The sequence below is a fragment of the Oculina patagonica genome, chromosome 8 (assembly GCF_052425735.1).
Source record: "Oculina patagonica isolate OP01 chromosome 8, crgOcupat, whole genome shotgun sequence".
Classification (NCBI taxonomy): Eukaryota; Metazoa; Cnidaria; class Anthozoa; order Scleractinia; family Oculinidae; genus Oculina; species Oculina patagonica.
In genome coordinates this window covers 9,495,465-9,523,343 of record NC_135765.1, presented here as the reverse complement: position 1 = coordinate 9,523,343, position 27,879 = coordinate 9,495,465, and the positions used below count along the sequence as shown (strand labels likewise).

Genomic DNA, 27,879 nt, shown 5'->3' with positions numbered 1-27,879 from the left:
CCGTCGTTGTTTTTCGGCGCTAAATTTTGGCTTGTTCGTCTGGCTACCCCAGTGCACTTGCCTGGGACTGGTGCGTTAGTACTGCTCGTTTGCAGCTCATGCTAGCGGTTTACCAGTCGAGGAGACCATCTTTTAATATTATACTCCACTCCACGTGCTAAAACATGATACAAAATTTGCAGTCTGAAATAATTGACTGGAAAGTTATTTGTGAGGGTCAGGGATGTGTAAGTGTCAGTCAGTGATGGATAGATGTACAGTTAGTACGTGATATATGCTGACCTGCGGATTGCAAATTCTGTATTCCCTACTTCTGCCATGGCAAGGCTTTCCATGGAATGGCCTGAAAATTAAACCAGAACCAAAAACAAAATTACCTAGCGTAGTGATGGATGCTACCCAAACTGATAAGATGTGTCACCGTAAAAAAATTAGAATCTGCCAATTAGAAGCTCTTTCTTCTGTTTTTTTTATCCTAAGATACCAAGTCACCGACTTGGTGTTTCCTACGGCAGAAGAAAGACATATTCTAGGTAAAATGCGACATTATACTCATTATGGCAGGGGTTTTTTCCAGGAAAAATATTGCAAAATGACAGCTAAATGTAAATATTCACCAATTGTTTGCCTTCTCACGCGCTGCGCTATTTTTGAAGTTGTTCGTTTGTCACGTAACACTTTTGTAGCTAGAGTCAGAAAGATTAGTATAAGCATAATTATATGATGTCAAGAGGGCTTTTCATTAAAGAATTTCAGTGTCCGAAAATGTTTTTTTATTATTTCTTAGGGCTTGTTTATTAAGAGAAAGGCTGACCCCGGCAGAAGATTTACCCATGCCCCCTTCGAGCTATATTTAGCAATTTTCTAATAACCGCGCCAAGCATTAGCCTTCTCGTGGATTTAGGTATTGACATTGTATGGTCAGACCTGTCCCTTACATAATCAAAAAGTAGTATGACACACCCCTCAGGGTTACTCTTCCTATTAGACGAGTGACCCTTCGCACAAGGCTAAATACGGCTACATACAAGTTTCGTACCATATCTTCAATAATTTGGAGTACGTATGTTGATTTTTTAAAAGTTCCAGGTAAAAATCAATTTTACTGAGGCAAACTTACTTTGGATTGTTGCAGTGTCTTTTCTTATGCTGAACACCTCCTCCACACTTGTGAGTACAGTTAGTATATGAGCTCCACTCAGACCAGCCACCGTCAATCGCATTTATTGGAATGCCTGAGTGTTCACACTTTCCTTTTATGCACCACTTAGTAAATGAAAACAAAATTGAACGAATGGATGAATGAATAATATGAATACGAATTATTAAGCTAACAGTCTATAAAGTTTTCTAGACCTAAGTAACAAGATTAACACATTTAGTCAATAACGTTAATAAACTTATCACCCTTAAATTGTAGTGGTTTTAATTCTTCTTTAAAGCAAAGGAGGGAATAATGAAACAACCCTATTCAGATCCCGGTGGGAGAGCCCTTTTGAACTTTAAAGATGTATTACTTCAAAACCATTGAACGATTGACACTTTAGCAACAAAATAAAGCGACTTTTCCAAACGTTCTGCTGGAAACAGTCTGTTGCTTATGCCAATTTAAGTGACCACTAACTTTGACGTTTGCATGGCAGAGTAGCAATAGTTATTTAATTTAGTGTGTGTATCATCTTGTGTTATTTTGGTGAACCGGTTGTCAGATAACCAATTAGCGCTATTTCGGAAACAAGTTTAATAACTAAACTGGTTCTTGCCGATAATGTTCAGTTATAGTATTGATTCTGAAATGAACCCGGCATAAAGGGCGAGAAAATAGCCTAAATATCACACCTAACAAATACGATTATTATACGTTGTAGTCATTAGCTGTCTTCTCATTGGCTAAGAGCCTACAGCTAATTCTGGGAATCCGCGCCACCCCGCGCAACCTACAGATTAGTGAATAATCTGCTAGCAGATTATTCACTAATCTGTAGGTTGCGCGCGCAATGCATGATTTCCAAGAGCAATGTGTCAGGCATCGGGCGGCGAAGGAAAATCATAGTTCGTCGATTTACTTCTTCAACCGAGAAATAGTTTGACCAAAGTTAAAAAAATTGCTGACAATAAAGTTTCGGAAAACACAAAATGACTAACGAAAATTGAGAAGGAACTATTCCACGATTTAGTAGGACGACCAGCCGGAATTATCACAAGTTTAATTTTGAAACAGGTTGAAATTACTTCCTTTTCCAGAAAAAAAAACAATGTATAATAAAACAATTATTAGATTCGGTTTATGTGATAAATAAATAATAACGGATTGATGCGTGGAGAGAAAGAACTCAGAAAAAAATTCTGAGTTCACAGATGGGAGCGTTATATCTGAAATAATCAAGGTCTCGGTAAGTGTTATCAGCCTCAGCCTTCGGCTTCGGCTGATAACACTTACCTCGGCCTTGACTATTTCGGATATCACAAAACCTCATCCAATAATTGTTTATTATGTGCTCGAGATTTCTACGGAGGGACAGAAGATGGGGCCGAAAGCCGAATCAGCTATCACTTGCAGCAGATCCTTGATCTCGCCGTCTAATTGTTAGATAGATGGCACCTGTGTAGCCAATCAGATTGCGCGATTACCTAATAGACGGTCAGTGGGATATGCTAATAATCATTGTTATGAAAATTTGATAGAGTAATCTCCTCGGCTGGGTTACCGTAGTTATTTGATTAAACGCCCTGGGCGTTTATTAAATTTTTGGACCTTGAGGTGGGTTCTTATTCGAAGCTGGGCGCTTATTAATTTTTCACCATTTTTAGCAAGTAGTACGTTCATTTTGCAAGAAAACAACGTATAATAACTAAACGTGAAGATGTACGAAAGCTAAATTTTAAATGTTCATTGAAAGTTTCAGTAAAAAAAAAACTAAAAAAACCTCGGTCTTCGGGATAGTCTCTTAGTAGTACTTAGTCAATTTTAAACTCAACTACAACAATAATCAAAATTCCTCTTGTGCCCTCATTTTTTAGGGGGTGGGAGTGGGCGCTTATTCGAGGCTGGGCGCTTATTAACTTTTCCCACCTACAGGGTGGGCGCTTATTCGAGGTTGGGCACTTAATCGAATAAATACGGTAATTATTCATTTCTTCAAAGCCTGGGTCAAGCTAGGGATACATGCTTACCCGATTGAGTCCACATTCCGTCCCGTCTCCAACGATAGCATTTTTACTGAGCAACGTATAATCCTTTATGCAGTACAAAACTGCACATTGCGTCTAAAATAAAAAGAAAACCACATGAAAGTACTCTGCGCTTGACAAGAAATATGAACTGTTTCCGTGTGTCAAAAGATTGTTGTTAACTCGTTGTCAACGTGGTTGTAAAACTGAAAAGAGAAGAATTAAAACGTCTTGATTTTGGAGAAAAAGAGATACCAAACGAAGATTTTCGATTCATTTCTACATTAAACATATAAGTAAGACAAAGTAAGTCTGGTTACCGTTCTGTATCTTTTCCAGCCTTCCCCGTAATTCATTTCACACTGCATGTCACCGTCAACTACTTTGCCTGGAAGTTTCTCGCGGAAGTTTGGAGGAAGGGTTGGGTGATCATCACCAAACGGGCTATCATCTAAACAATCCGATCTAGCCCTGCGAAAAAACGCGGTACTTCTAATTATATAAATTAGTAAAAAAATGCACAGTAGAATTTATTTAAAAAACCTTATCACGTCGGGTATTTTAAACTCGGAGAATGGATTTCGAGAAGTAACCTAGACTTCATTGAACTATGATCGAGCCCAATCACTGCTCTTCATCCCCTTTTGTGTTACGCTAATTTGGTATTTTAGCGGTTTTAAGGCCGGTCATTTCTATATGCTAACTATTCCCATCCATGTGCAGCTTGTCGGTTCTTTCTAAGGGACGGACCATTATTTTTTTGGAGGGGGGGGGGGGGGGGGTGAAAAATATTGAAAAAAAAATGTTTGCAGGGCCTGGAAAGACAAAATAAATTGTTTGCAAAAACGATATGTATAGCAAAAAATAGTAAGCATTTCTAAAAAAATGTTTGCAGAGGTGCATAAACTAAAAAAAAGTTCGCAGAGGAAAATTTTTCATCCACCCCCCCCCCCCCCTCCAAGAAAATAATGGTCCGTCCCTAAGCATGCATATGCACGAATTTGCAAGGTCATACTCGCTGTGGCTGAAAAACGTTCGGCTTATGATGATGTGATGTGCGACAGCTATTCACAGCTGTCAACAGCACGCTGCGTCAACAAAACCTACTTTTAAATTAAGGTATCACTGAAGGAAAATTGGCGTTTTCGTTCCAAGTGAAATTGTGTGCAAACCATAAATAATCACCCCAATAAAGTATATCTTTTCTGAAAGTTTATTAAATAAAGATTGTAATTTTGGATTTTGTTTGATCGTATAGACCATAATAAGCAACGTCAGCATTTAGTTTGCAATTATGATGTTGCGCAACATTAGGTTTATTTGAGAACACATTTACGTGAGCGCCTAAACTTTTATGTGGAATTTGATCTACATATATTGGTCTAAAAAACGGTGTCTCAGATATTTATTTTCTTGCTTCATTATTTTTTAATGAAGCCCTTAATATCGCCAATTTAAAGTTTAAAATTTTTTAAAAAAAATTAATGGAACAAGAAAAGAAAAAACTGAGACACCGTCTTTTAGACCAATATATGTAGATCAAATTGCTCATAAAAGTAAAGGCTATTTTCCTTCCGTGATATCTTAATCATCGATTGGCAATGTTTACTTTAATTGTTGGCACAGTATTCTACGTACTCATCTTTCAGTAACCGTTGAAGGGCATTCCTTGAGCATTCTGACCATTCTGTGGCGTGCTCACCACCTGGAAGATCAGACTTCATGATGTAACTTTGTGCTGCGCAGGCACCAGAGTCGTGACCGAGGCCAAAACTGGAAAAAAAAAAGATGACAAAATAAATTAAAGGGCAACACAATTTTAGGCAATTTAGCATTGACCAGCTTGTCACTGAAAATGCTCATATACAGTAAAAACTCGCGTATAAGAACACCTATTTTGGCAGTTCAGGCTGATTTGGTTCTTATATAAAGGGTTATAATCTGCAAAATCAGCCTGTAAGTATTCTTAAGTGTTCTTAAAAAAGTTTCTTAAAATAAGGAACATACTAGGCTACCAATAGATGAAATCAATATATATGCACACAATTGTATTTTAATTTTAATAAAATTGATAAATCAAGGCAATACTGTACTGTAATTGGGGTGGAACTATTATGTGTGCAATGAAAAGTAGTGTTTATCTTTGATATTTTTCCATATAAGAACAACTTTCATTTTTCAGGCTGAATGTGTTCTTATATAAATGGTACTTTATTTCCTAAAATCAGGCCTGGGTGTTCTTAATCCACTTGTTCTTATACGCGGGTTTTTACTGTATGGTAAATCCAAGGACTTATTTACTATGACAAAATATGGCTATGCGTAAAAAGCAGCCACGTGGTCTAAAAGAACTATGCTGTTCAGTATGGACGCCTAGGTGTTGGTTCTTCCCCCCCCCCCCCCCCCATCTCGTTTTGGACTTCTGGACTTTGTCTCCGATCAGATAACGTCCTAAACGTTTTTATGGTCAGGAAAAATCTTCTGAACATTCTCTGCGATCGGAGAAATAAAAAACTCTAGGACTTTATCATAGGATAAGATTTGTTTAGTTTTATATAAGCCTTGTGTTTATTAACGAGCTTGTGTTCCAGTAGATAGTAAATAAAAGTCTTAAAGAAAAATTTCAATGAAATAAAATTCGATACAAGCTTTACCGTCGACGTTTCAGCAATGCCGTCTCCATCGCCCAGTTTCGTATTATTTTTCAGTTTGCAAATAACTCACTGTACTTTTTTTGCTCTCCCTAAAGAAGGCAGCATTGTCGAAACGTCGGTAACTTTTCATCTTCATAAATAATTTTATTATTTATTTTTACTCACTTGTGTCCTGTCTCGTGTGCGATATGCAGGGCTGTCTGCAAACCAATATCCTGATTTACATTTCCGTCAACCCAATTGCAAATCGTATTAACTGAGGCGAGAGCTGAAAAAAATATCAATTTTTCTAAGTATGCAGTGTTGTTCTTTCAATTTTATCAATTGCTGCATGATATTCAGTTGTTCGATCAACTCCACCAAGTACCATTGCTTAAATATGAGGCCCTTTCCTCTCTTTTAAACCCTTAATTATATAGCTGTCGGTAAATCCTATATTGTCAGCGCAGCTATTTTTCCTTAATTTCTGAGAACTGTCCAATTTGGGATTAAATTTGTATAGTTTCAATTAGGACTTTCAGGTAAAATGCACAAACTGTCCAATTTAAGAAATTTGGACAGTTTTGTCTCAGCCATCAAATCGAAGAAAAAACAACATGTGACGGATATTAGCCAATTAGCACAAAGCATAGCGTCAGCCCTGTAAACTTGTCGCATTGTAAACTTGTCGCAATGGCGGAATTCAGAGGCAAGTTTGCTACGTTTTTCCATTCCTTTTGAGCTTTTCAGCAATAGTAACAACAAACAGAAATTTTCTACGTTGTCAGAAGAGGAGCTAGCTATACTAAGAAGCAAAAACCAATAGCAAAACACCTCCAATAGTACAAAACTTGGGTGAACGTAAGTGCAGCGAAGCGAAACAAGAAATCTGTCATATATTCATCGCCATGAGCTAGATGCAATTCTTTGACGTTTTTTTGCTGAAATTCGAAAAGAAAAGACGGCGATGAAGTACGAACGAGATAGTGGAAAGGAGTTTGTCAGATTCAAGAAGTTGTTACGCTCTTCGGACACTTTGTTTACGACTTTCATTGATTGATGCAGTGTTTTCACTCACTTTGTAGCAAGCTTCGCAAACTCAGGTGAATAAAAGTTTTATTTGTGAAGACAATGCTCTGAGTGAGTTGCATGTGCTGTGTTATGCCTACTATTGTTGAATGTTTTTCCCGTTCTGGACATAAGTTTATTGTTTACGCTGAAAAGACTGACTACAAGCTATATAATTAATATGTAACCGGACTACATGCTTGTACAATTTGGAAATAATTAGATTCAAAAAATTCCTCTGACAGCCAAATTGGACGAGGCCGTAGACCGAGTCCAATTTTGGCTGCCCTCGGAATTTTTTTTCATCAAATTATTTCCAAATTGGACAGCATGTAGTCCAATTACGTATACAAACCCCTTTCCTCGATGGTAAATCATTATACACTTAATGACTGGTCCTGAGGGACACAGTAATTTTGTTTCCCCGAGAATCTTAATTTTTTTTTCTTGAGGCGTAGCCAAAGGTTACATTGAGATTCGGGGGAAACAAAATTTTAAAACTGGCTTTCCATTGGTCCAGCCATTAAATTGTTATATGGCACAACAAAGACTGCAAAAGAACGGTGGTCATCGATCAATATCCGCGGATAACATTGCACTCTCACCCTCTGACGTCATATATTTTTCAATGTTGCCCGCTCAGAGATTTTTGGCGGGAACTGCAGTGCAATTGTTAGAGGTCATGTGATCTCAAAGTAGCCAATGAGAGCGCGCGCTGTTGTCTTGAAAAAGTTCTAGCTATATAACAAGACAACCTATAAACAAGGAAACAAGGCTACTTTACCCTTTAAAAAATATTCGTCCACTTCACTCACCTATAATTGTTTCTTTTTTGTAAAAATATGTTATCAAACAGCACTGGAACATTAAAAAGTCTACTTAATTTATTTTATAAGTACCCTAGCTAATTACTGATTTTTAAATAATCCCCTTTCACCATATTTAGTCATTCACGATACTTTGCAACAGTATATTCACAAATAGTGGGTTCGATTAAAAGGAAAGAATAAGTTAAAAAGATTAATTCTTACCTCCGCCTGTAATTGCACTGAAAATAGAAAAAAGAGCAAACTATTAAGTACATGTTTTATTTACTATGTTTTATATCATTTATAGTGTAACCATCGGATGTGCAAGCAAGTTCACCCCCTCACCATGGTGCAAGGGGAGAGGGGTAAGATTGTGGACCCCCCTTAATAACGTTTTCGTTTAAATTAAACAACATACGTCGATATGATGGTCTCAAGGTCGATGGTTTTCATAGCCAACGGCCAATCATAGCAACAGTTTCTTACTCAAACGGTCATTTCAGAAAATCCTCAGGCTAGTTCCAAGTTGCTTGAGTAGCGCCTCGGATAGAGTCGCTTGAGCAACGTGAAAAAGGAGTCATAACGAAAAACAGTCACCTTGAAAAAAAAACTGGATTACAAAATTGCATTCATACACAACCAATGAAAAAACACATCACAAACTACAACATTTATTTTTTGCTAAAACAGCAATATATGCATGGGGCTCAGTCGCCACTGTTGGTTTTGTACATCTAACTTCACAGCAAGGTTAAGATTGAATTGCAACTTGTAAAAACGAGGTTATTGAGCGAGATATCATGATTTTTTGGAGGTACCTATCGCCAATGCCGAATGCAAAAGTAAAAAATGCACCCACTGCGGTAGACGTGCATGCTCCAAGTCGCTCGTTTGATTCGCAGGAGACCGCTGGGAACGGAGGGCGCGCACGGGCTTGTTCGCATTTTACCCCACACGGAAAAATAAATTCCGCGCGGTCTTCAACGCGCGAGTAGTATTGCTTTTTTGTATGTGATCTATTAAAATAACTCTAACGACACAAAGGAAAAACGAGCAACTTGGAGCAAGCCTACCATTCCAGTTATAAAAGGTTCTTACTTTGAAACGTAGCTGAAGACATCAAAGGCTACTTTTTGGACTTTATTGTCACTCGCCACCTTTCTAACTAGTTTCGTCAATTTGGTGTCGCTACTATCTTGAGGCGTAAATCCCAACTAGAATGCAAGTCAGAGAACAATCAGATATTAGCTGTCATTTTTTACGTGTGATTGAAATCTACTTGCGTGCCTAATGATATCTACTAATCTAATTGGAGACTCTGTCACTTCTTAAAATTAAAATTGTACTCTTTAATAAAATTAATAAACATGCTTATTTAACAACTGTTGGATGCATTACGGATCGGCGCCCATTGAAACGTGTCGCCCGGGAAAAGTGGGGTACCCATGACGTTTTGCGGGCAGCAAGCCTTGGAAACGAGACTGCAAAAGCTGCCGACAGTTTCAGTTTCTTAAGATCCTGAAGTGACAAATTCCCAAAAGGGAGTTGATTGAACGCCATGCCCCTGCATGAGTCCTTTAGAGGACAATGAGGTCTTATAGGTCTGCCTGCTTGCTTTTCATTTGATTAATCTCTGTGTTCCCTGATTCTAAAAATTGAACTGCATGAAAGAAATCATGTTCGTATTATTAGCATTGGACTGGAAATCAAATAGCTTGCAATGGAGGCTAAAGTGGAGGAATGTCATTAAAATAGGGTCTTGTCATTCGCATTTGAAACTATTTCCCAGCGTTAGCCCCTTAGAAATAACGTAACGTACTGTCATCAAACCTCATAGAATTATTCAGAAAATAATCCAAATTGATATCCAACCAGTTTGAAGTAACATTTATACCATAAATACATACTTCAATATATTACTTTAATATGGGCTTTTGTATTAGCTATGAGCACAGCTCGCTCCAGCATTTTTATATACATACTTTTGCTGGTTCAATTACAGTGACGTTTGTGACCACGTAAGTGAGCTTAATCTCTCCAATTGAGGGATCTTGATACATACCAGCAACCTAAAGCAAAACAGACAAAACTTATGAAGAATTTAGAATCCAACAGGAGCACAAAATTCAACAAAATGCATTCCACTGTATTGCATGTAATTAATAAACTGCAGCATCAGTTTACGTTACACTCAAGTCGGGATATTAAAACAAAAGACACCAGTACAATACGCGATAGGATTTGCTGTAAACCCGGTTTAGACATATACATTCGGCTTGTTGGCCGAGTGACACGCAGAACACCAATAAAGAACGGGTAAACGCGATCGGGGTTAACCCCGAACAGAATTGTTTAGGTTGAGGGAGTAAACTTGGGTAATACATGAGCTCAACACTCACACTTACTCATATTTAGAAGTTTCGCCTGGTAACTAGATCGTGGTGAAATCCTTCACTAAAGCTACCCCCTATTCCTGGTACTAAGGCTTACACAACGAAACAATACACAACTCGAATTTTACAAATCGCCACTGACAAAAGTGTCAACATTGACTAAATAATCAAAATAAAACCTACCATATTGGCAAGAAGCAACAGGAATTTTTCAGCACCTCCCGTAACCTTGTACAGGTTTCCAGAAGAATATTTTGCCACGAGAGAGGTCGGACACATTAAGCCTACTTTAAGGGTTTTGAATTTCGGAACTGGGTAATTTTTCGAGAAATCTTCGGCCTCCAAGGAGCTAGAAAAACGGCTATTTTCTTCATCTGAAAAGAGACAGCAACCGATAGTTAAAAGTGGTTGTACACCTTCCCATATTTAATTAATATAGTTCCAAGGAAAGGCTTATCAACATTCATAGTCTTTTTCTTGGAGGAAGTAATAATTTGAGTTTGAAAATCATTGCCTTTAAATAACCCAATCACGTCTGAACGCAGAATTTATGCATCATTGAGTATTTCTTTTTTTTTTTTTCTTCTGCAGTCAAAAATGTAAGAGAAAGGTGAAGAAAGAAGAACTCTAGGATCAGAGCCGGATATTATATCTAAACGTTTATCTGAACATCTATGGCAATGTGGATAAATTCAGTCCATATGAAAGTTTTGCACTAGACCTCCTAAGCAAATTTAGTTGTCAACAGGGTATTTGAAAATGATCCAATCTCGTCCCGCTACACTAAATTCTTCATTGATTAATTAATTCATCCATCAATTGATTTGTTGGTTGATGATTGATTTGGTGGTTGGTTGATTGGTTGGTTGGTTGTTTGATTGATTGATTGATTGATTGATTGATTGATCGATCGATCGATCGATCGATTGACTGATTGAGAATCCATATTTTCAAATGATATCAATTCCTATAATTTTTTAACATTATCAGTGTTCAACATATCACTTACTTTCAATTGTTGGGTACAAGGCATCATTTCTCAAAGATCTCCTGTACACGAGATGGGGCGTAACTTCATCACTGCTGGTTACGTGTTTAGCCAAATGTGCTGGAAGAGGGTGGACGAAAAGTGTCTCACGTGACGTCTTCACGATGCCAGTCTGACGATAAAAGGTAGTAATGGTTAAATGTACTTTTTAAAAATTTACAAGTTTTAATTTTGCAAGACGTTAATCCATGTGGCTAATCAAAATTAAGCCAATCAGTCACTCAGTCACTCAGTAAGTCTGTCAGTCAGTCAGTCAATCAGTCAATCAGTCAGTCAGTCAGTCAGTCAGTCAGTCAGTCAGTCAGTCAGTCAGTCAGTCAGTCAGTCAGTCAGTCAGTCAATCAGTCAGTCAGTCAGTCAGTCAGTCAGTCAGTTCAAATAACCAAAAATCCCGGGCCAAAAATTCAACTTACCAGGCCTCCGTTGTTGCTAACCGCGACGGTAGAGCGAGGATCAGAAACGACATGACCAATATAAAACGTATTTTCCGGTGCAGGATTTGATGTTACTGTCCCGTCGCTGTTCTGTCTGAGAATTTTCATTCCTGGAGCCATCAAGTGCTCGTTCTTTTTTAGTTTCAAATGCAGTTTTGATCCGAATGCATTCAGCTTATAAAAGGAATGTCCATCCCGTCCAGGACTCCGTTTTGCTCTGGTTTGATGCATGGAATACGCCACAAAGTCTCCTGCGTCGTTGGATTGGTAAGGGTTGGTGACGTGATACTCTGGAACTTTGGAACATAAAACAAGGTTAATTTGGAACAGAATCATTATTTCACAAACACAAGCTAAGTTTAACAGGTAGCGTTTGTTTTAGTCCAAAGAATAAATTGTATTTTAATTGAGTGCCAAAAGTGATTTGGAATTGCTTCGTTTTTGCTTTGCTATACTCTGTGATTGGCTAAAAAAAAAAAACTCGCGCCACTTACTCAACCAATCAGATGCAAATCTAAAACAATCACGACTTGGTCACGTGCGTTTTTCCGCGTAGACGCCAGTTACTTTAATTTGCTTCGATTTCTCTTTGGGTCATTGCATTGTCTGTGCCCTTTGTGATTATCCATAATACTTTGGTTTTGGTTTTACAACACTCAAATCATGGATAACGGCGCTTAAGTCAGGTTTCTGTAGCATGAAGCGACTTAACGTATGTAACTTCAGTCTGGATGGAAGCTGTGTCTTTGCTAGGCGACTCCGAAAGGGCCGCTATTCGCCCATTTATAGTCCTGGATGAAGGGTTCATCCATTGCCAGAGTGAAAGACCTGGCTGAACTCGAAATAAAAAGTCAGTGGTCTCTTGTTGTGAAGTCCATCGCACAAACAACTAGTCCACGGTGCTTCCTGATTATAGCTATGAACTAGTAATTTTATGATTTACATCAGTCCTTATTACCTTTATCGTGATCATTCACATTAAAATAGTATTGAAGCTCTTTCTTGCTCATGTGGCGGTGAAGGTTCTGAAAAAATCAAAGCTCTAAGTCATTCATCATAAATAATTTTAAGTTTTGATAAGTAGCACCAGTAAACACAGGTTTTCAAATTCTTTTTTCTGTTATGAATATTGCATGAGCCGTAAACTGAACAAACCAAAGCGAAAACGAAATAGCTTCGATTAATGCTCCCTTGGTGACTATAAAAATATGACATCAAGCAGCATCTTTATTAGGAAAAACCTCACTTGATTGCATTCAAGCAAAGTTTCCAAATATTTAATTAGCTTATTATAAATATTTTTATAAATAGATGACACAATTAACAAAACATAGTATAAAAAATTGAGTTGTCTCGTAAAAATTGTGCTACAGCTGAATCACTTGACTTCATTGAAGTAGGGGCAATTTGTCCACTTATAAAGAATTATTATTTTTTTAGTTAAAAAAGGAGATATTTTACCTGTGTTGGCACTCCTTCCACTGTGACACCTGTAAATTAAATATATATATCTATATGTATACACATTGCAGTAGAGCCTTTATCTGTTGAAAGTCAAAAGCGATGTTATAACTACGAATAATTTAGTTAGGTTTCTTAAAACTAATTGCCCAGTATAAAGTCGTTTCTGGATTGTATTTTTAAATTGCAGTTTGAAATTTATGACGCGGTGATTTTCGGGATCGTTTTAGCTAAAATAAATTCAAGTCCAGTTCTCCCGCAATCGCACGTTTTATTCCAATAGCAATTTCTCTTTTGTCTAAGGCAGGTCTACGCTTGATTATTTTGGCTTTTTAATACCTTTTTTTGCAAACCAAACTTACAAAACAAAATAACGACATTTTAAATGTTTCTGATTTCTTATTTACATTGAATTTCGTCATAACATTGTCAGGGAATTATCTGGCTCCAAGTGGCTCCGCAGTTACTTTGACACTTATGACGCAATTCCTTGTCAATATCAAGACAGCCGCATGAGAATCGGACGTCAACTTGATGATTGTGTGGAAGTTTGAAGTAACTTCATGACAGCGACCATAAGCTAATTAGAAAGTCTAGTAACTGCACTGTAAAGTTTGATAAAAAAAATAAAAAGTAAAAAAAAAGCCTTTGTACTTTCTTGTAAAAAAAAACAAGAAAAAAACTATTAAAATGAGATATTTACGTGTGTAAAGCATCATTAGAAGGGTGACAACGGTCCACACTGGAAACACAGCCATCCTAAGAAAAACAAATTAAAAAGATATATATTTTTTATCGTAACATTTGCTTAGTAAGCAGTTAAATAAAACAAAAGAAGGCTGAAATCAGAGATTTTTTTCTATTTCATTATAAGTCGGTTTATTTGATCTGTTCAGCATTTGACCTATCGCGAGAGTAAAACGTGTAGAGCAAATAACTAAGCGTCCTTTCCTTTTTGAATTCTGGTCCTTTTAACTACTGCCTGGAAAAAATTCCGCATAATAGGGTGGGGGGTAGGGAGGCAATAAGTCTAGCGCGGGGATTGTTTTTTGCTGTACGATTGTCAGTATTCGCAGTGGACCTCTCCGAAGAAAAACATTCGGATGTATTCAGCTCAAAGACTCATGAATAAAAATCAAATATATGGGAATTACCCCTTAACAATTAAGGTTTTTACTGATCTCTGCTCGTGGTTATAACTCAAAATTGTTTTAACAACTACGTGGCAAGCTGAACAAAGCATATGTTTGTATTTAAAATTAAAAGTAGTTAACGTATTTCACAAGGAATATATCTTTTGAGAAGTAGGTATAGAGATATAAGGAAATTAGACAAATACAAACGAAAAAAGGGTTAGTTTTAAGTTCAAAAACAACGTATCCTTCCCTGGAATTAATCCTTGACTCGGCTGTATTCAACACATGAAACAAGATTTGCTCTTATAAAAACAAAGAAATGCGATAAACTAAAATTAAAAAATTCAAGATGACGGAGAGAAGTAGCTGACAAAAGACACGTCTTTGTTGATTGTCACAGCATTGATAAGATTATTATTAACTGAATACGAAATGAACTGGTAATAATAAAGAGAAGCCGGGCAAGTTTTGGCACTGTGTAATATTCTCCACTTATTACGAATAAAGCCCACTTTTGACCAATTTTTGAAAACATAAATCTCTTGACTCACCTTTAGTGGTCCGAAGACGAACTCAATAGGTCGTTTCTCTCTGTAGATGGAATAAAAAAAGAGTGAAAACCATTTACACTATTAACTTTGTCCATTCCGGAAATGTTATTTACTTTGTATTGTTTGTGGAATTTGATATTTGTAGGATTTTGCCCGTTTTAACAGAAATGCCACGACTCAAATTTTACAACTCAGTGACATTTTACTCTACATGAAAATTGTGAATACTGTGAGAAAAATCAATTCTTGAGATCAGGAAAAATCGCAGGATTGTTTAATATAAAGTCGTGGTTCTAAACTGACAAAGTAAATACAGTTGGACATTTGGCATTGTTTGAGTTTCGGCTTTTAATAAAACAAAACGTCTTTTAGGCAATTAAAGTCGGCAAAGTTTCAGAAATGTCAATATTGAGCGAGACATTTGTGGTAAAATGTTAAAATGTACATTTGGAAAATCACCATTTTGGCTTTTTTTACACTTCAGCAAACCAAAAAAGATTAAGAAATACATATTTCGAACGACAAAATCCAAAAACGTGATTGTTAGTGGCTTCTCTTCCTATTGCATGTCTCTTAATGATAACAGTGAAAAATTATTTCTCAAAATGATCATTTTTCTTTTTTTTCATTTGAAAAGTTTATCAGAATTCTATATTCTATTTTCCAGAATTATCTTGACTCGCTTACTTTTTTTATATTCTTAGGTCTATATTTCTAGGACAAACTTCTTTAGTTTGAATAATATATAATATTCTATTACAACGACTGGGTAGGCTGACCTAAACAGAGCTTGATCATGACTTTAAAAATACTTCCTTAAATAGATAAGAAAAACAGTTGAGTCACACTCATTTGAAAATGCATCTTAAGAAAATACATACATGCCAAAAATAAGATTTCACAGTCTTCACTGTCGCTGGAGCTCTAAGAATTTTAAAGATCAGTTTCTCGTTCCAATCTTTGATGTTTAAAGGAGGTGGAGTATTTATAAGATTTTGCGCGTTTGGGCATGGCTATATACACGTAGCATGTATTATGAATGACTAGCGGGCACTACACGTGCCCTTAAATGTGGAATTCCCACGGCAGTTTAGAACGGTACGGAAATGGTCGTATCATTGGTATTACTTAATGTATTTGATATCAGCTACTTTCCTTCCAAGAGTTAAAAGGCTAAAGTTTGGGGTATCGCACATGAGACCCATTAAGCGCTGAATAAAAACAATTAAAGCTTTCTTACCTAACACTAATATCAAAGTGCGAGTCATCCTCAAAAAACGTCACTGTGTTTTTAGATTTATTTGAAAGACTTCGTAAAACGTTTTCATTTTTTGTTAATTGATACTATAGTGACATTTCAAAATGTAGCAAGATTGCAATCAAAAGTTAGCGCTCTTAAGCGTCATTTTTTTAGTGTATTTTGCGTACGTGCTGCAATTGTGTTGAGGCGAGAAATAAAAAAAACAAAAACAAACAAAATGAAAAGATCTTATTTAAAAATCTTTAACAAAAGTATAAAATTGGATTTTACCGGAATTTAACATTAGTTAGAAGCACGTTTATAAATAGTAGCAATGTTATCATAAAAAAGCTTTTTCAAATTTGCATAATGGTTAAAATACGTACCGTGATTCGGAAAATAAAACTTCCCACCATTTTGAACGATAACTGTTAACAGTTTGAACGATAAAAATTTGACACTCGAAATGCAGCCGGCCGCGTGACATCAAATTAAAGAAAAGAACTTTAAAAGAGACACGTGTTTTTTTGGGGCAAAAACCAAGATAAAGTTTGTAGTTTGAAAATGAAGCCTCAAAATTAACTCACATTAAATTTGTTGCTCTTTGGCCAAAAATTGTTAATAACAATTTTTTCTGCCATTTTATATGTGACCCTTGTCGCTTAGGCCATGTGTTGTCATTTATTTGAGTCTTGGCGGCTAGCTAAATCTGAAGCAAAGTCAAAATAACTTAAATATGTAAACGGCTGCTTTTATTTAGGAAGACATCTCTGACATAGAAAGTCTCTGACGTGTTAGTGAAATAAGAAAAACATTTGACAACTTTAATGTCAGACCTGACGATGACATCCTTCTATGGATCTTAGCAACAAAATATGTCGAAAAACGGAGGTGTCACTCGTTACTGTCTCGTTTCAGACATACAACAGACGAGTTTTTTGCCCTTGTTCACTAGCCTTTCCTTTTTGTCAAGGTGGAAAAAAATAATCAGAGAAATAAATAAACAACTCTCTCGACGATTTTTAAAAATACCTAGTAGAAAATTGGTGCGACTTAGTTTATAATGATGGACTGAATTCATCCATACATACGTGCAAGATGATATTATCTATCTTCTTAGATAAATACCGGCAAATGACACGAAATAACTTGTAAGATTATCAATGTACAAAATTTTCATCAAATATTAAGGGAGGCTAAAAATAGTCTGCTAAGGTGGAAAAGCGTCAAAGAGTTGATAATAAAACGGAATTAAAGCTGACAACAGCTAAGATTAAGACGTATTCTCGGGGGCGTACTTTGGGTCAGACCAAAATGTACGATTGTCCCAACTCTTTTTAGACCTGACCTCAAACTTCGATGCCCAAATTTAGACGAAGGCTACCAAGGATACTGTTTTGGTTTGTGTAAAGATTTGAGAGAGGCTTTCAATTCCCGATGTTAATTTATAATCTCACTTCTCAATGATAAAAGGCTTCTTAAAGAATTATAAAATATAAAATGGCCACTTCACGTTTCACGCAAAATAAAGAAAGCCATTTCACGAGACCAAGATAAAAAGTGTTTAATTACCTATCAGAGTAGAGTGACCTGGGTCCCAGAATGACGATCATTCACGGTTATGCAATGGTCACGGAATTCACCACACGTAGTCTTGTTTTCAGACCCTTAACCGGATATATTTGTTTTTGGAAGGAAGGAAAAAAAACAGTTATTTCGCAATACTAGTGAAAAAAAGTCGACTCACGGTTCACGGAAATGTAACCATATCACGTTTGACGATAACAAAAAAATAGCCATTTCACAATTCACGAAAAAAAAAACCTCTCACGGATCACGAAAAAGCCCTTTACCGCCCCCGCCTATTCTCCAAGACCGAGAGAGTTCTTTCTCTCCTAAGCCAATCTTTCGTCACATGTTGGATAAACATGACGTCCTGCGGTGAAGATGAATCCAGACAGGGCTTTCTTGACAGGACAGTAAGATACGCAAGGAATCAGGCAAACAACAAAATAAAAGCGTCGTTCTGAGGGTGGGAGAAGACTGACATTCGGCGAAAGTGTCATTCAATAGCTTCTAGCCGTGCACGACATTTACGATTTCAGGGTTACCCTTCATATAATAATAATAATTTAATAATTTAACGACTCATATTGCGCTGTTATGAAAGTTTTCAATCGCGCATTACAAGTATATGAAAAAACAAAATATAAACAAGAAAAAGTACCTAATGGAGTCCAAAGCTTTTCGTTTGTTTCTAAACCTTGTAATATGGACCCAAAATGTCTGTATATGAAACAAAATGTACCAAAAAATATAATAAGGGAGTAGAATGTCTTAAAAATGTCACACACGATAATCATTCACAGCTCCATTACTCTTGTAGGTTAACCTTTAAACCATTATACTCCAAGAGCGCCCATTGCAAATTCAAAAGTAAATATAAAAACCAAAACATCACGTTTAAGAAAATAATAATATAGCAAGCAGTATCACATAAAGGATCTCTCTAAGTAACGTTCTTTTGAATGGTTATTACGCAAGGACTTTATCCCTGATTGCCGAACTACAATCTTGAACCGCACGAGTTGATTTGAAGTTTGAATAGCTCTGGTTGCAAAAGGGTAACAACAATACACTGAATCCGTGACCAGTACGAGTACGTACTAACCGATTTAACAAAAACTAGGTTTAAGACAAGCTTTTAGCTAAGCAAATCCTTTTTTCCTCTAATTTTCTTACTTATCTCCGCTTAAGTTGGTTTATTTGTATTTTATATCGCAGCCAATGCTTCTCTCTAAAAATAGCTACGTATGGATACGTATGATGTTTTGCCGTCTCTTACTTACCTTTCGTTACAAAATAATTTTTTTCCTGAATTGCTGCCAATGTTTGTTTATCACCAACAAGACTATTCACCTGACAGTTCAGTGTATATAAGAGTACTTTACTATGTCATACTCAACTATGCGCAAAACGTGACTTATAAGTGGCCTGAGAGATAAGCTGGGGCGGGATATGACTCACATTTTAGGGTATAACTTGCGTTTAAAGCAGCTTTGAGCGTCACGAGCTGCTTTAGGCCAAGAACGGGCATCCGGTTATATCATCTTCCGGCGTGAAGTGAACCCTTTAAATATACTTACGGAGTAACGCAAATACGTAACTCGGAAATCACGCTTCTTACGAACTGCTGCCAGTTGAAATGACAATAGTACGGTTAAAAAAATAAGTGGCATGGCGTTCTTTCTCGACTAAACACAACAGGCGTTTATTTGAAATTCGACATTTTAGTGCTGTCCAAACTCCAATGCAAATGCATTATATAACTCCCTGCCTCGATAGACGCACAGCTAAAAGCATTCACCAATTCTTATAAAATGTCGTGAAAGAGCTAGAGATCAATTTTGACTCAATATCTATGCGCGAGAATTTGTCCGGAAGCTTCCAAAAAAAGCGAGGACTTTTTTGTGTTTGTGTCGTGTTTTTTAATGCTTTGTGAGGCCAGAAAATCCACATCGTTGTTTTTTTTGCATTTTCGAAATCGACAATAATTTTTTTTGCTTAGAGCTAGCAAAAAAAGTTCTCCATCGCATAAAGGACGCACACTCGCGATACTAATAATTAGCAGAAAAATCTATTTCCTGTGTTCTATCGAGCTAAAGAAAACCAAGTGGACGCTTAGAACAACAAGAAGTGTTCTGGGAATACGAGTGTTACCACAGCTAGCTTTTACGACTTTTCCCTAAATTCTCAAATTTTGGGACTAAAAACTACTTCTTTATGCTATTTTTTAACGAGCCGCAGGCGAGCGTTTCCACAGCTAGCTTTTAAGAATATTCCCTAAATTCGGAAATGTTGGGTCTAAAATCTACTTCTTCATGCTATCTTTTAACAAAAATTGTCATGGATGAGTAAAATATATTTTTTTTTATTTTCATCTAAAGAAGGAAATGTTGTTGACGTTTATTCCTTAAGACGACACTTTTGTCTCAGTACATTCATGGGCATTCTATCAACTGATCGGTGCATGCGCAAGATTTTATCACAAGATTAGTTTCGGACAATAAGGCCTTTAGAGTATCTACTAGAACAGCTACACTAGCCGCTCTCGTTTTCCATGCATGAGTGGTTGTCAACTCGGCTACGCCTTGTTTACTATTCGCGCGGGATCGTAGTCTATCAGTCTAAGCTACCGGCAGTCTATTGATTAGAAATCAACCAGTAGAAATATGCTGACATTGTCTTTGGCATTTTTTGACATCAGTGTAAACGACTCGAGATGACGAGTAGAATAGCCCCTTAATGCATCACGTGATCTATTAAATCACAACGGAAGCTAGCTACTACCTTATAACAAATAACTCGAATTAACGAATATTTTTTTAAAAAAATAAAGTTTAAGTTGCACTCCTAAGCGTTCGAAACTGTTTAGGTTTTTTGGAAACAACTTGTCAACCACGAGCTTCCATAAAGCAAATTTTCAGTCTAAAATATGTACATGGGATAAAATGGAATGAGTGGAAAATATTAATGAATGATTTAACATTTACATGAACTCGGGTTGCCCGGTTATGACCCGGCGTATCCAATCGAACAAAATCGAACAATAAATCAATCGAACCCAATCGAACACCAATCGTTCGATTAGGTTCGGTAATCGAACAAAATCGAACATCTATTTTGTTGTGAGTTCGATTTTCGAACCCATCGAACTAATCGAACACAATCGAACTCAATCCGATTCGATTTTGTTCGGAATCCGTCTTTTGATAAGTAAATCACGCAGAACTAATCAGGGGGATGGTGCACCGTACAAAATGTCCGCAATATAAACAAACAGGAGTTCGGTAATCGAACGTTCGATTGAGTACGATTGTCTACTGTTCGGTAATCGAACGTTCGATTCTGTTCGATTGTCGACTGTTCGATAATCGAACGTTCGATTTTGTTCGATTGACCAAATTTTATTGTGAGTTCGATTATGTCCGATTACCGAACCCAATCGAACGATTGGTGTTCGATTGAGTTCGATTACCGAACGTTCGATTGGATACGCCGGGTTATGATGACGTTTCCTCTTAAGGACCGCGGTGTGATATCTAAATAATGACTGGTTTCCTTGTGCTGGTTTGTAAATCTTGTACACCTTTTGATCAATGAAATGAGAATCAGTTCCATAACGTCAAGTGTTAACACTGCGACCTACGTTTGATAAAATTAAAAAAAAAACTAATAATAACAGAAAACTAAAAAAAAATAACACCCTTGTTCTAATAACCAGATTTGGAGATGCTCCACTCCCTACTCTCCACTAATTCCCCAGCCGTCATCCTTCGATAAAGGCCCCGAAAAAGCGAAAATTAAAATAAGCAACCCAGCTTTAAATGTAGTATTGTAAGTAAAGAATTTCATTTCAATTTATTTTATAGTTTTTTCCGGTGCCATTTAAAAACAATAAAACACACCAAAACAAATAATTAGAAATGAACGCCATGGTGGCAGATGGCATTGACCTTGCTTCATTAGAGCATTTTATTTTGCTTTTATTTGACCATTTTCGGGTCCTGTTTTTTTTTTTCAATTTTTCTCATGATAAATGACTCTGTCTCTGATTCTATGGCAACAGACGAATGGCAGAATGAACTTCATCAAGGAAGCTTCACTGTATTGTTTTGAAAATAATTATCATAAATGTTTCTTTACGGTGCTATTAGTAGCGTATAAAATGTATAGAAATTCAAGTGCATCCCTTGTTCAATAGCACCAGAATGGTATTGTAATGAATTGACCCTTAGAAAAATTAAAACTGATGAAAGTTTGACTTAAACTCTAGGCCAATAACAACAACAATCTCTGTGGTTTGGCCTATAAATTGTATAATTGTATTCTTTATAATGACTATTTTCTATTCAAGGCTCTCCACGATAACAAAATCAAATTGGGACAAATCGAACTTGCGAGAATTCGTTTGTTAAAAAAACCGTCTTTGCTTCCTTCAATTTCCGGTTGAAGAAACGCTCCCTGATAAGTTACAAGAATGATTTTTGGAAGGAAAAGAGTCATATTCGAGCAAAACACATTAATGGAACATTTAAATAAACGCTGCTGTTAATAGCAATAAAACAATGCCAGCTTTAAATTGAATTTGAAATTCCATACTGATTTGATATTTTGTCACCTTTCGGCTGCCTAGAAAATTATCCCAAAACGCAGACAAAGGCTATGCTCCTTTGCAGATTGGGGTTAAAATGGGCTGAGTTACCCTGATAGAGCGGGGTTCCCCGAGTATTAGTTCCACGTCTTCAATTTTTAGTTTTAAGACAACGAATTTCCGTTTTATAAAAGCTTATAAAGGCCAGCCGTTTAACAAGAAATTGCCGGCGCAGCCATCGTAAAGCGATCGAAACATATTTATCACAGAGGCGCAAATGAAAATATAATATATTAAAGTTTATCTTGACTAAAGCTTGTTGAAAAGAAATATTATCAACTCAAGACCACTTTAAATTTCCTTTTAATTTTTCAGCTACTAGCGTCACCTCAAAATGGAATTATACTTGCCAAATGCCCCATTATAATTATAAGAAACAACTCACTTATTTTTCGTTACGAATTACAGTCGCTAAGTAAGGAAACTCTCTTACCTCAGCTGTTATAGGTGCATGTTCCAAACAGAAGTCCTTCGTTCCGCAGATGCCGCTTTCGTGGACTGATGAAGCAAACAGCTCAACATGCCGCGTTCAGGAATAATTTTCTTGAGGTTTTTCCGATATATTTCTCTGATTGGTCCCCATTTTGTGCGGGATCCGCTTTAAACGGAAGCACCATGCCACCTTGTCGACAAGATGGCAGGAAATTATTCATGTCAAAACAAACTCATTGAAAATTTACCAGATCCTGTATATCTGAAGCTACTATGGGTACCAGAGGTTTTTCTTATGCTGTTTCCGGTGTCGGTCATGTCATGTCATGTCATGTTCCAGGCTAGAAATGGCGTTTTGTTTAAAAAAAATGTCTACAGGTTCGGTATTCTCGCCCTAGTTAACCTGAGGCTTGGTTTTATTAATTTCATTACGCCTCTTTCCAAAAACAGCTTCGGCATCAGTTTTTGTTCAAGAGGTGTAAAACAGATGTTTAGCTGACAGCCAATGAACGTTCCACAACATAAAAAGGTGTATTTTTAAGAGGTGTTAGACGATGGTGCAAGCAAATTGAAAAGGACAATCTTTCCGACTTCATTATTTACATCTTGTATTTAAAAATTTATCCGATGAACAAACAGATTGACAACGAAAAGAAGGAAAAGAAAAGGCTTTGCAAGGCGTTTGCATTGGTCTGCCGCATTTGCCATATTTTATTATATCTCGAGCTTCCGAAATTTTTAAATTTGCCGGACTCAATTTACTTGCCGATAAATCTATGCTCATGTAATGAACACGTTAAAAGATTTCCCTTATGAGTAAGACTTTATTTAACTTCGTTTATTCCAGATGGTCAGTCGACACTTTTACTGTTCACTGGAAATCGTCACAATGAAAATTTTTATTAACCAGTAGTTTTTTCGATAATCTTTTCATGAAAACGGTGTGCAAAACGTTAATGTTTATTTATTTAAAGAGGGCGCCGAATTCTCATAGATCTTGTACCTATAAAGAGCAGGCTTTTCGAGTGTTAGTCTTTCGCTGAAGCAAAATGTTATAAACGACCACATGCCGACGAAGGAGTAATTTATGAAACGTCCGCTCTCCAAAATTCAGTTTAGCAAAAAACAGAATTTTTAAACTTTTCCGCCGACGCAACATTAAAATTTCTTAAGAAACCAGTCTTCTTTTATTTTTATGCCTTTCCGGACAATCGCCTACATCATGGCCCTTCTAAAAAGAAACAGAGTATTCGGAGGAATTTATTTCTCTGATTATCTTTACTGTTCTTGACAACAAAATTATCAGAGGAGTAAAAGAGAACCCTCTCCCTTAAAAAATGTGAATGTTTGGTGGACAAAACGTGCGTCCTTTAAAAAACTAAACTTCTCCGCCGACGCAACAGTAAAATGTCTTAAGAAATCAGTCTTTTTTTATTTTTATGCCTTTCCCGACAATCGCCTACATCATGGCCCTTCTAAAAAGAAACAGAGTATTCGGAGGAATTTATTTCTCTGATTATCTTTACTGTTCTTGACAACAAAATTATCAGAGGAGTAAAAGAGAACCCTCTCCCTTAAAAAATGTGAATATTTGGTGGACGAAACGTGCGTTCTTTAAAAAAATCATGTAGACGCACTTAATTCTCGAACTTTGAGTGGTCTTCCTTGTTAAAGGCGGATGGCCGGTGTTATCAAACAATGACGGTTTACTCCTGTTGGAAATGAGTAAAGTGAGTTTTTTATATATATACGCAGATTACTGTGCCGTGAGAACAATTTATTAATTTATTAATTTATTATTAATTTATTAATTTATTATTAATTTAAATTATTATTAATTTATTAACAATTTATTAACAATTTATCTACGTCCTACAGATCAGTAGGCGTACGCTCTCGCTCTGTCTTCTGATTAACTGGTATAGAAATAAACCTCTGTGAGTTCGATTCTTGTTTCGATGTCTCCGAATTTCACGTATAATTACGAAACGTAATGTAAGTGCCATTAATTTTGCCCTAAGCATAATTTAGCCCTGAGAAAAAGTGAGTTCGTTCTGGTTTTTTGGCGGTTTCTAGTAAGCTATTCTATCAAAATACCGTCGATTTTCCAGTGCGATGACTCCTCACACATTCACACCTTCCGCTTTTTACACATACCTACTTATTTCCTTAATGATAAGTACTAGTATTGTATTGATCAACAGTCAGAACTATTGAATTTAGAGAAATGTTTGGTTTAACACCAACTCAAAGACATCCAATTTTGTTATACCCCTTAACTGAAATGCAGTTTTCTATTGGACGTGAGTTTATCACTTGACGCGCATCAAAACTGTATAACTCCCTAGGGCGAACAAAACTCATTTACCCAACAACGAGTTGAACCTTGGATTTGCATATGATCAAGACGTGCGGTTTAAAACCAAGGTATGAACACGAAGCAATTCGAAGTTGTGGATAAACGCTAAGCTTTTATTTATCGTTTTCTTTTTCTCCAATAGGAAGAATGACTTATGTTTATTATCAAAAGCTTGTGCAGTATTTCAACTGCCTTTACTTCTATCTTCCAAACCGTGTTAACTTCTTTTTATATGATAAAGATTAGAAAAGTAAGATTCTGCTCAATGCTAAACAGCTATCTGTATAATTGCCCTTCATCGAGGGTTACGTTATCGCACTCGACCGGCAGAGCACGTGACCAAAACTAAATACAAACACTATAGAAACATTAATTAGCGTATACTTTTCAACTGCCATTAAGGATTTATGCGTTCTAGTTAATCAATATCCGAATGTCAATACAAGTCCAATATTCAGAATTCAAATTTATAGACTTTAATTATAAATATCTATCTTATTTCATAGCTTTAGTATGATCAATTAGTATTAACCACACACAATATTAAGAGGAATTCTTGTTTCTAAGAGAATCCCGCTTATGTTTGAGAGAAAATTATTAATTACAAAAAAATGAAAGCCTCTTAGCAGTCGATTGGTCGAGAAGTATGGCTACTCCTTCTTGATACCATTGACTAGTCAATTAGGAAAAAGCGTCTTATATTTACCACCTTAAACAAAGACAAGCATGCCTAATAAAGAAAGATTAAACGCTAGTTGAACTAGACACTATTGCTTCCTGGTACAGTTTGGTCAACTCTTTGTGACACATTTCAGCAGTTGGTCGTTTATCCGCCTCGCCATCCCAGCACAATTGCATCAGATTCTGCCAGCCATCTGGAGGCTTCCTCCTGCCTTCAATATGGGACGGTCTGACACCTCCCGCCACTTCGCCATAAAACGTGTTCAAATCTCCTCCGAGGTCAAAAAAAAGCCCTCGTACCATACCACATCTCCCACATCATGATTCCAAAGCTGTAGATATCTGCCTTGCTATCGTACACACTGGATCTGATCACTTCCGGTGCGAAGTAGGTAGTTGTTCCGGCCCTGGTACCGGTGATCATGTTTGCTTGTTTCGATACACCAACATCGGCGATCTTGACAACACCATCGTGTGTTATCTGTAAAAGAAGACAAAAATTACACACATTTTTATTTCTGTGTAAATAAAAAAAAAAAAAACAAGTCGAACAGCATTTCCTTAGCTTATAAATTTATGATCGCATTATTTCGATCATTACAAAACACTACTTCAACTGCAGGCCATTTGAATAGAACAGTTTGAAACGCATTACGCAAGTAAATTTTGAACAAAAAATAAAACCGATTTAATGACTGAGATTTTAACTAGTAGAACGACTTTGTCTAACCTGTAAAACGTCTTCTACAGGACCGACAAGAGCTGGAGAGTGGGTACAAAACGACCGACGACCTAAGCTCCAGAAGCGAAGAACCCGCCAAAATCGATTTGGAATGTAAAGGGCTCGAACATGATTCTTGACTGAAGCAGAAACAAGGAGCGACAACTATTATTAATAACGGAATCTCATTTAGCGATACTTTGTTATTTAGATCGCTGTGTGGTCTTCGTTCAATTAAGAAAAAACCTAAGTGTACAAAACAAACCCCCTGGTCAAATTCGTTGATAACCGTAAATGTTGTTGGTCCTTTTTTTTGTTACGGTCGGGATTCCTGATCGAGACAGTCACTTTTTCAAGTGATTTCAAAACGATTTTAACGGGTCTTCGTTTTTGGGTCTTAGATCTTCCTTCTTCGTTTTGTACGCACTCAGAGCTAGACTGATCTCCTGACCTGGAGAAATCCGGAATGGAAACAGGGCTTGTGGATTTCTTTAGAATATTTCGTGCATTTAGGGAGGCCTATTTTCGCTAGGGATTTCATTTGCAGGAATTTGTGTAAAAGAAACATTTTTATATTTATATCTATCTCTATTTATGCATAAATGGTGTTGGCGGATGACCAGGAGGGTGCTTTATTTGCAGGGGGCTCCAAGTCGTATACCATATAGAACGGTCCGTAGGAGAATTTCAATTGTTAACGATATTAACCATGTGTCAGTCAAGTCGGGCATGTGCTTGAATTCTTACCCGAACAGTTGTTACTTGAAAAAATAGCATTCTAATGCTTTATATGTCCCATGAAAAATTCAGCCGGATATGTGCTTAACTTAAGTATTTCTTATTCACAAGCTAACCAATATAACATAATGAGGATGCTTTCTAACTTTCGTATAACCAAAACAGCCGGTAAGTTAATTCAAGGATGGTTAGCATATGCACGAACGCTTAATCCCTGACAACAGTAGTGGCCACCGATCGAAGCGATCAATACTATAGTCGAAGTGATATTACGACTCTGTGTGTTCAAACTGAATAAAGAGCAAACACCAGTCTTGATAAGCTTAAGGTTTTGATCGCGAAGTGTCATGATCTTTTCAAGTTCTAAGTAGACGGTCCAAGTTTGCTCACAATTACACCGGACCGTCTGAGACCAGGCTAAGATTAGCCAAGGACACCAAAACGATACATCTTGTTTTCTTACCAATACGTTTTCCAACTTGAGGTCCCTGTGAACAAACCCTTGACTGTGTACAAATCCCAAAGCTTCAGCGATGTCTTTCGCCCATCGGATTGTATTCTTGTCGGTTGGTGCTGTTGAGGACGGCAATCCAGGTATATTCTTGGGATCCTGTAAAATGTGTCTCCTCAAGTCTTCCTTGCACAGCTCCATCACTAGTATCACCCTCACCCGATCCCTTTCTTCAAGCAGTGCTTTACCATAGAACTTGACAATGAAGGGACAATTCAACTTCCTGCGAAAAGGAGGAACTATTAGAAAACGAGTCCTGCATGTATAAAAACTTAACTT

General features: G+C 36.8%; 1 protein-coding gene and 1 pseudogene across 3 annotated transcripts in view; both read right to left on the bottom strand.

The window, feature by feature from the left end:
• The window catches only part of LOC144662527 (A disintegrin and metalloproteinase with thrombospondin motifs 6-like), a 39,409-nt gene extending 20,599 nt beyond the window's left edge, over positions 1-18,810 (bottom strand). Inside the window, exons 1-17 of one of the 2 annotated variants that reach the window (XM_078523349.1) lie at positions 18,794-18,810; positions 14,705-14,744; positions 13,721-13,776; positions 13,018-13,046; positions 12,515-12,581; positions 11,536-11,852; positions 11,084-11,234; positions 10,258-10,448; positions 9,664-9,750; positions 8,780-8,895; positions 7,904-7,920; positions 5,991-6,093; positions 4,810-4,944; positions 3,492-3,642; positions 3,175-3,267; positions 1,121-1,266; positions 283-343 (exon numbers count right to left, since the gene is read on the bottom strand). In XM_078523349.1, coding sequence (XP_078379475.1) covers positions 283-343; positions 1,121-1,266; positions 3,175-3,267; positions 3,492-3,642; positions 4,810-4,944; positions 5,991-6,093; positions 7,904-7,920; positions 8,780-8,895; positions 9,664-9,750; positions 10,258-10,448; positions 11,084-11,234; positions 11,536-11,852; positions 12,515-12,581; positions 13,018-13,046; positions 13,721-13,775 — 1,719 coding nt within the window. In that variant the 5' untranslated portion in view covers position 13,776; positions 14,705-14,744; positions 18,794-18,810. Of the gene's footprint in view, positions 1-282; positions 344-1,120; positions 1,267-3,174; positions 3,268-3,491; positions 3,643-4,809; positions 4,945-5,990; positions 6,094-7,903; positions 7,921-8,779; positions 8,896-9,663; positions 9,751-10,257; positions 10,449-11,083; positions 11,235-11,535; positions 11,853-12,514; positions 12,582-13,017; positions 13,047-13,720; positions 13,777-14,704; positions 14,745-15,585; positions 15,878-18,793 lie in introns of those variants that run through there. The other variant, XM_078523348.1, reaches the window with a different exon arrangement.
• Positions 18,811-25,041: 6,231 nt separating this feature from the next.
• The window catches only part of LOC144662537 (uncharacterized), a 241,253-nt pseudogene continuing 238,415 nt past the window's right edge, over positions 25,042-27,879 (bottom strand). The window contains exons 7-8 of the transcript XR_013572468.1: positions 27,553-27,823; positions 25,042-26,111 (exon numbers count right to left, since the gene is read on the bottom strand). The product of XR_013572468.1 is annotated as an uncharacterized LOC144662537 (transcript). The remainder of the gene's footprint in view (positions 26,112-27,552; positions 27,824-27,879) is intronic.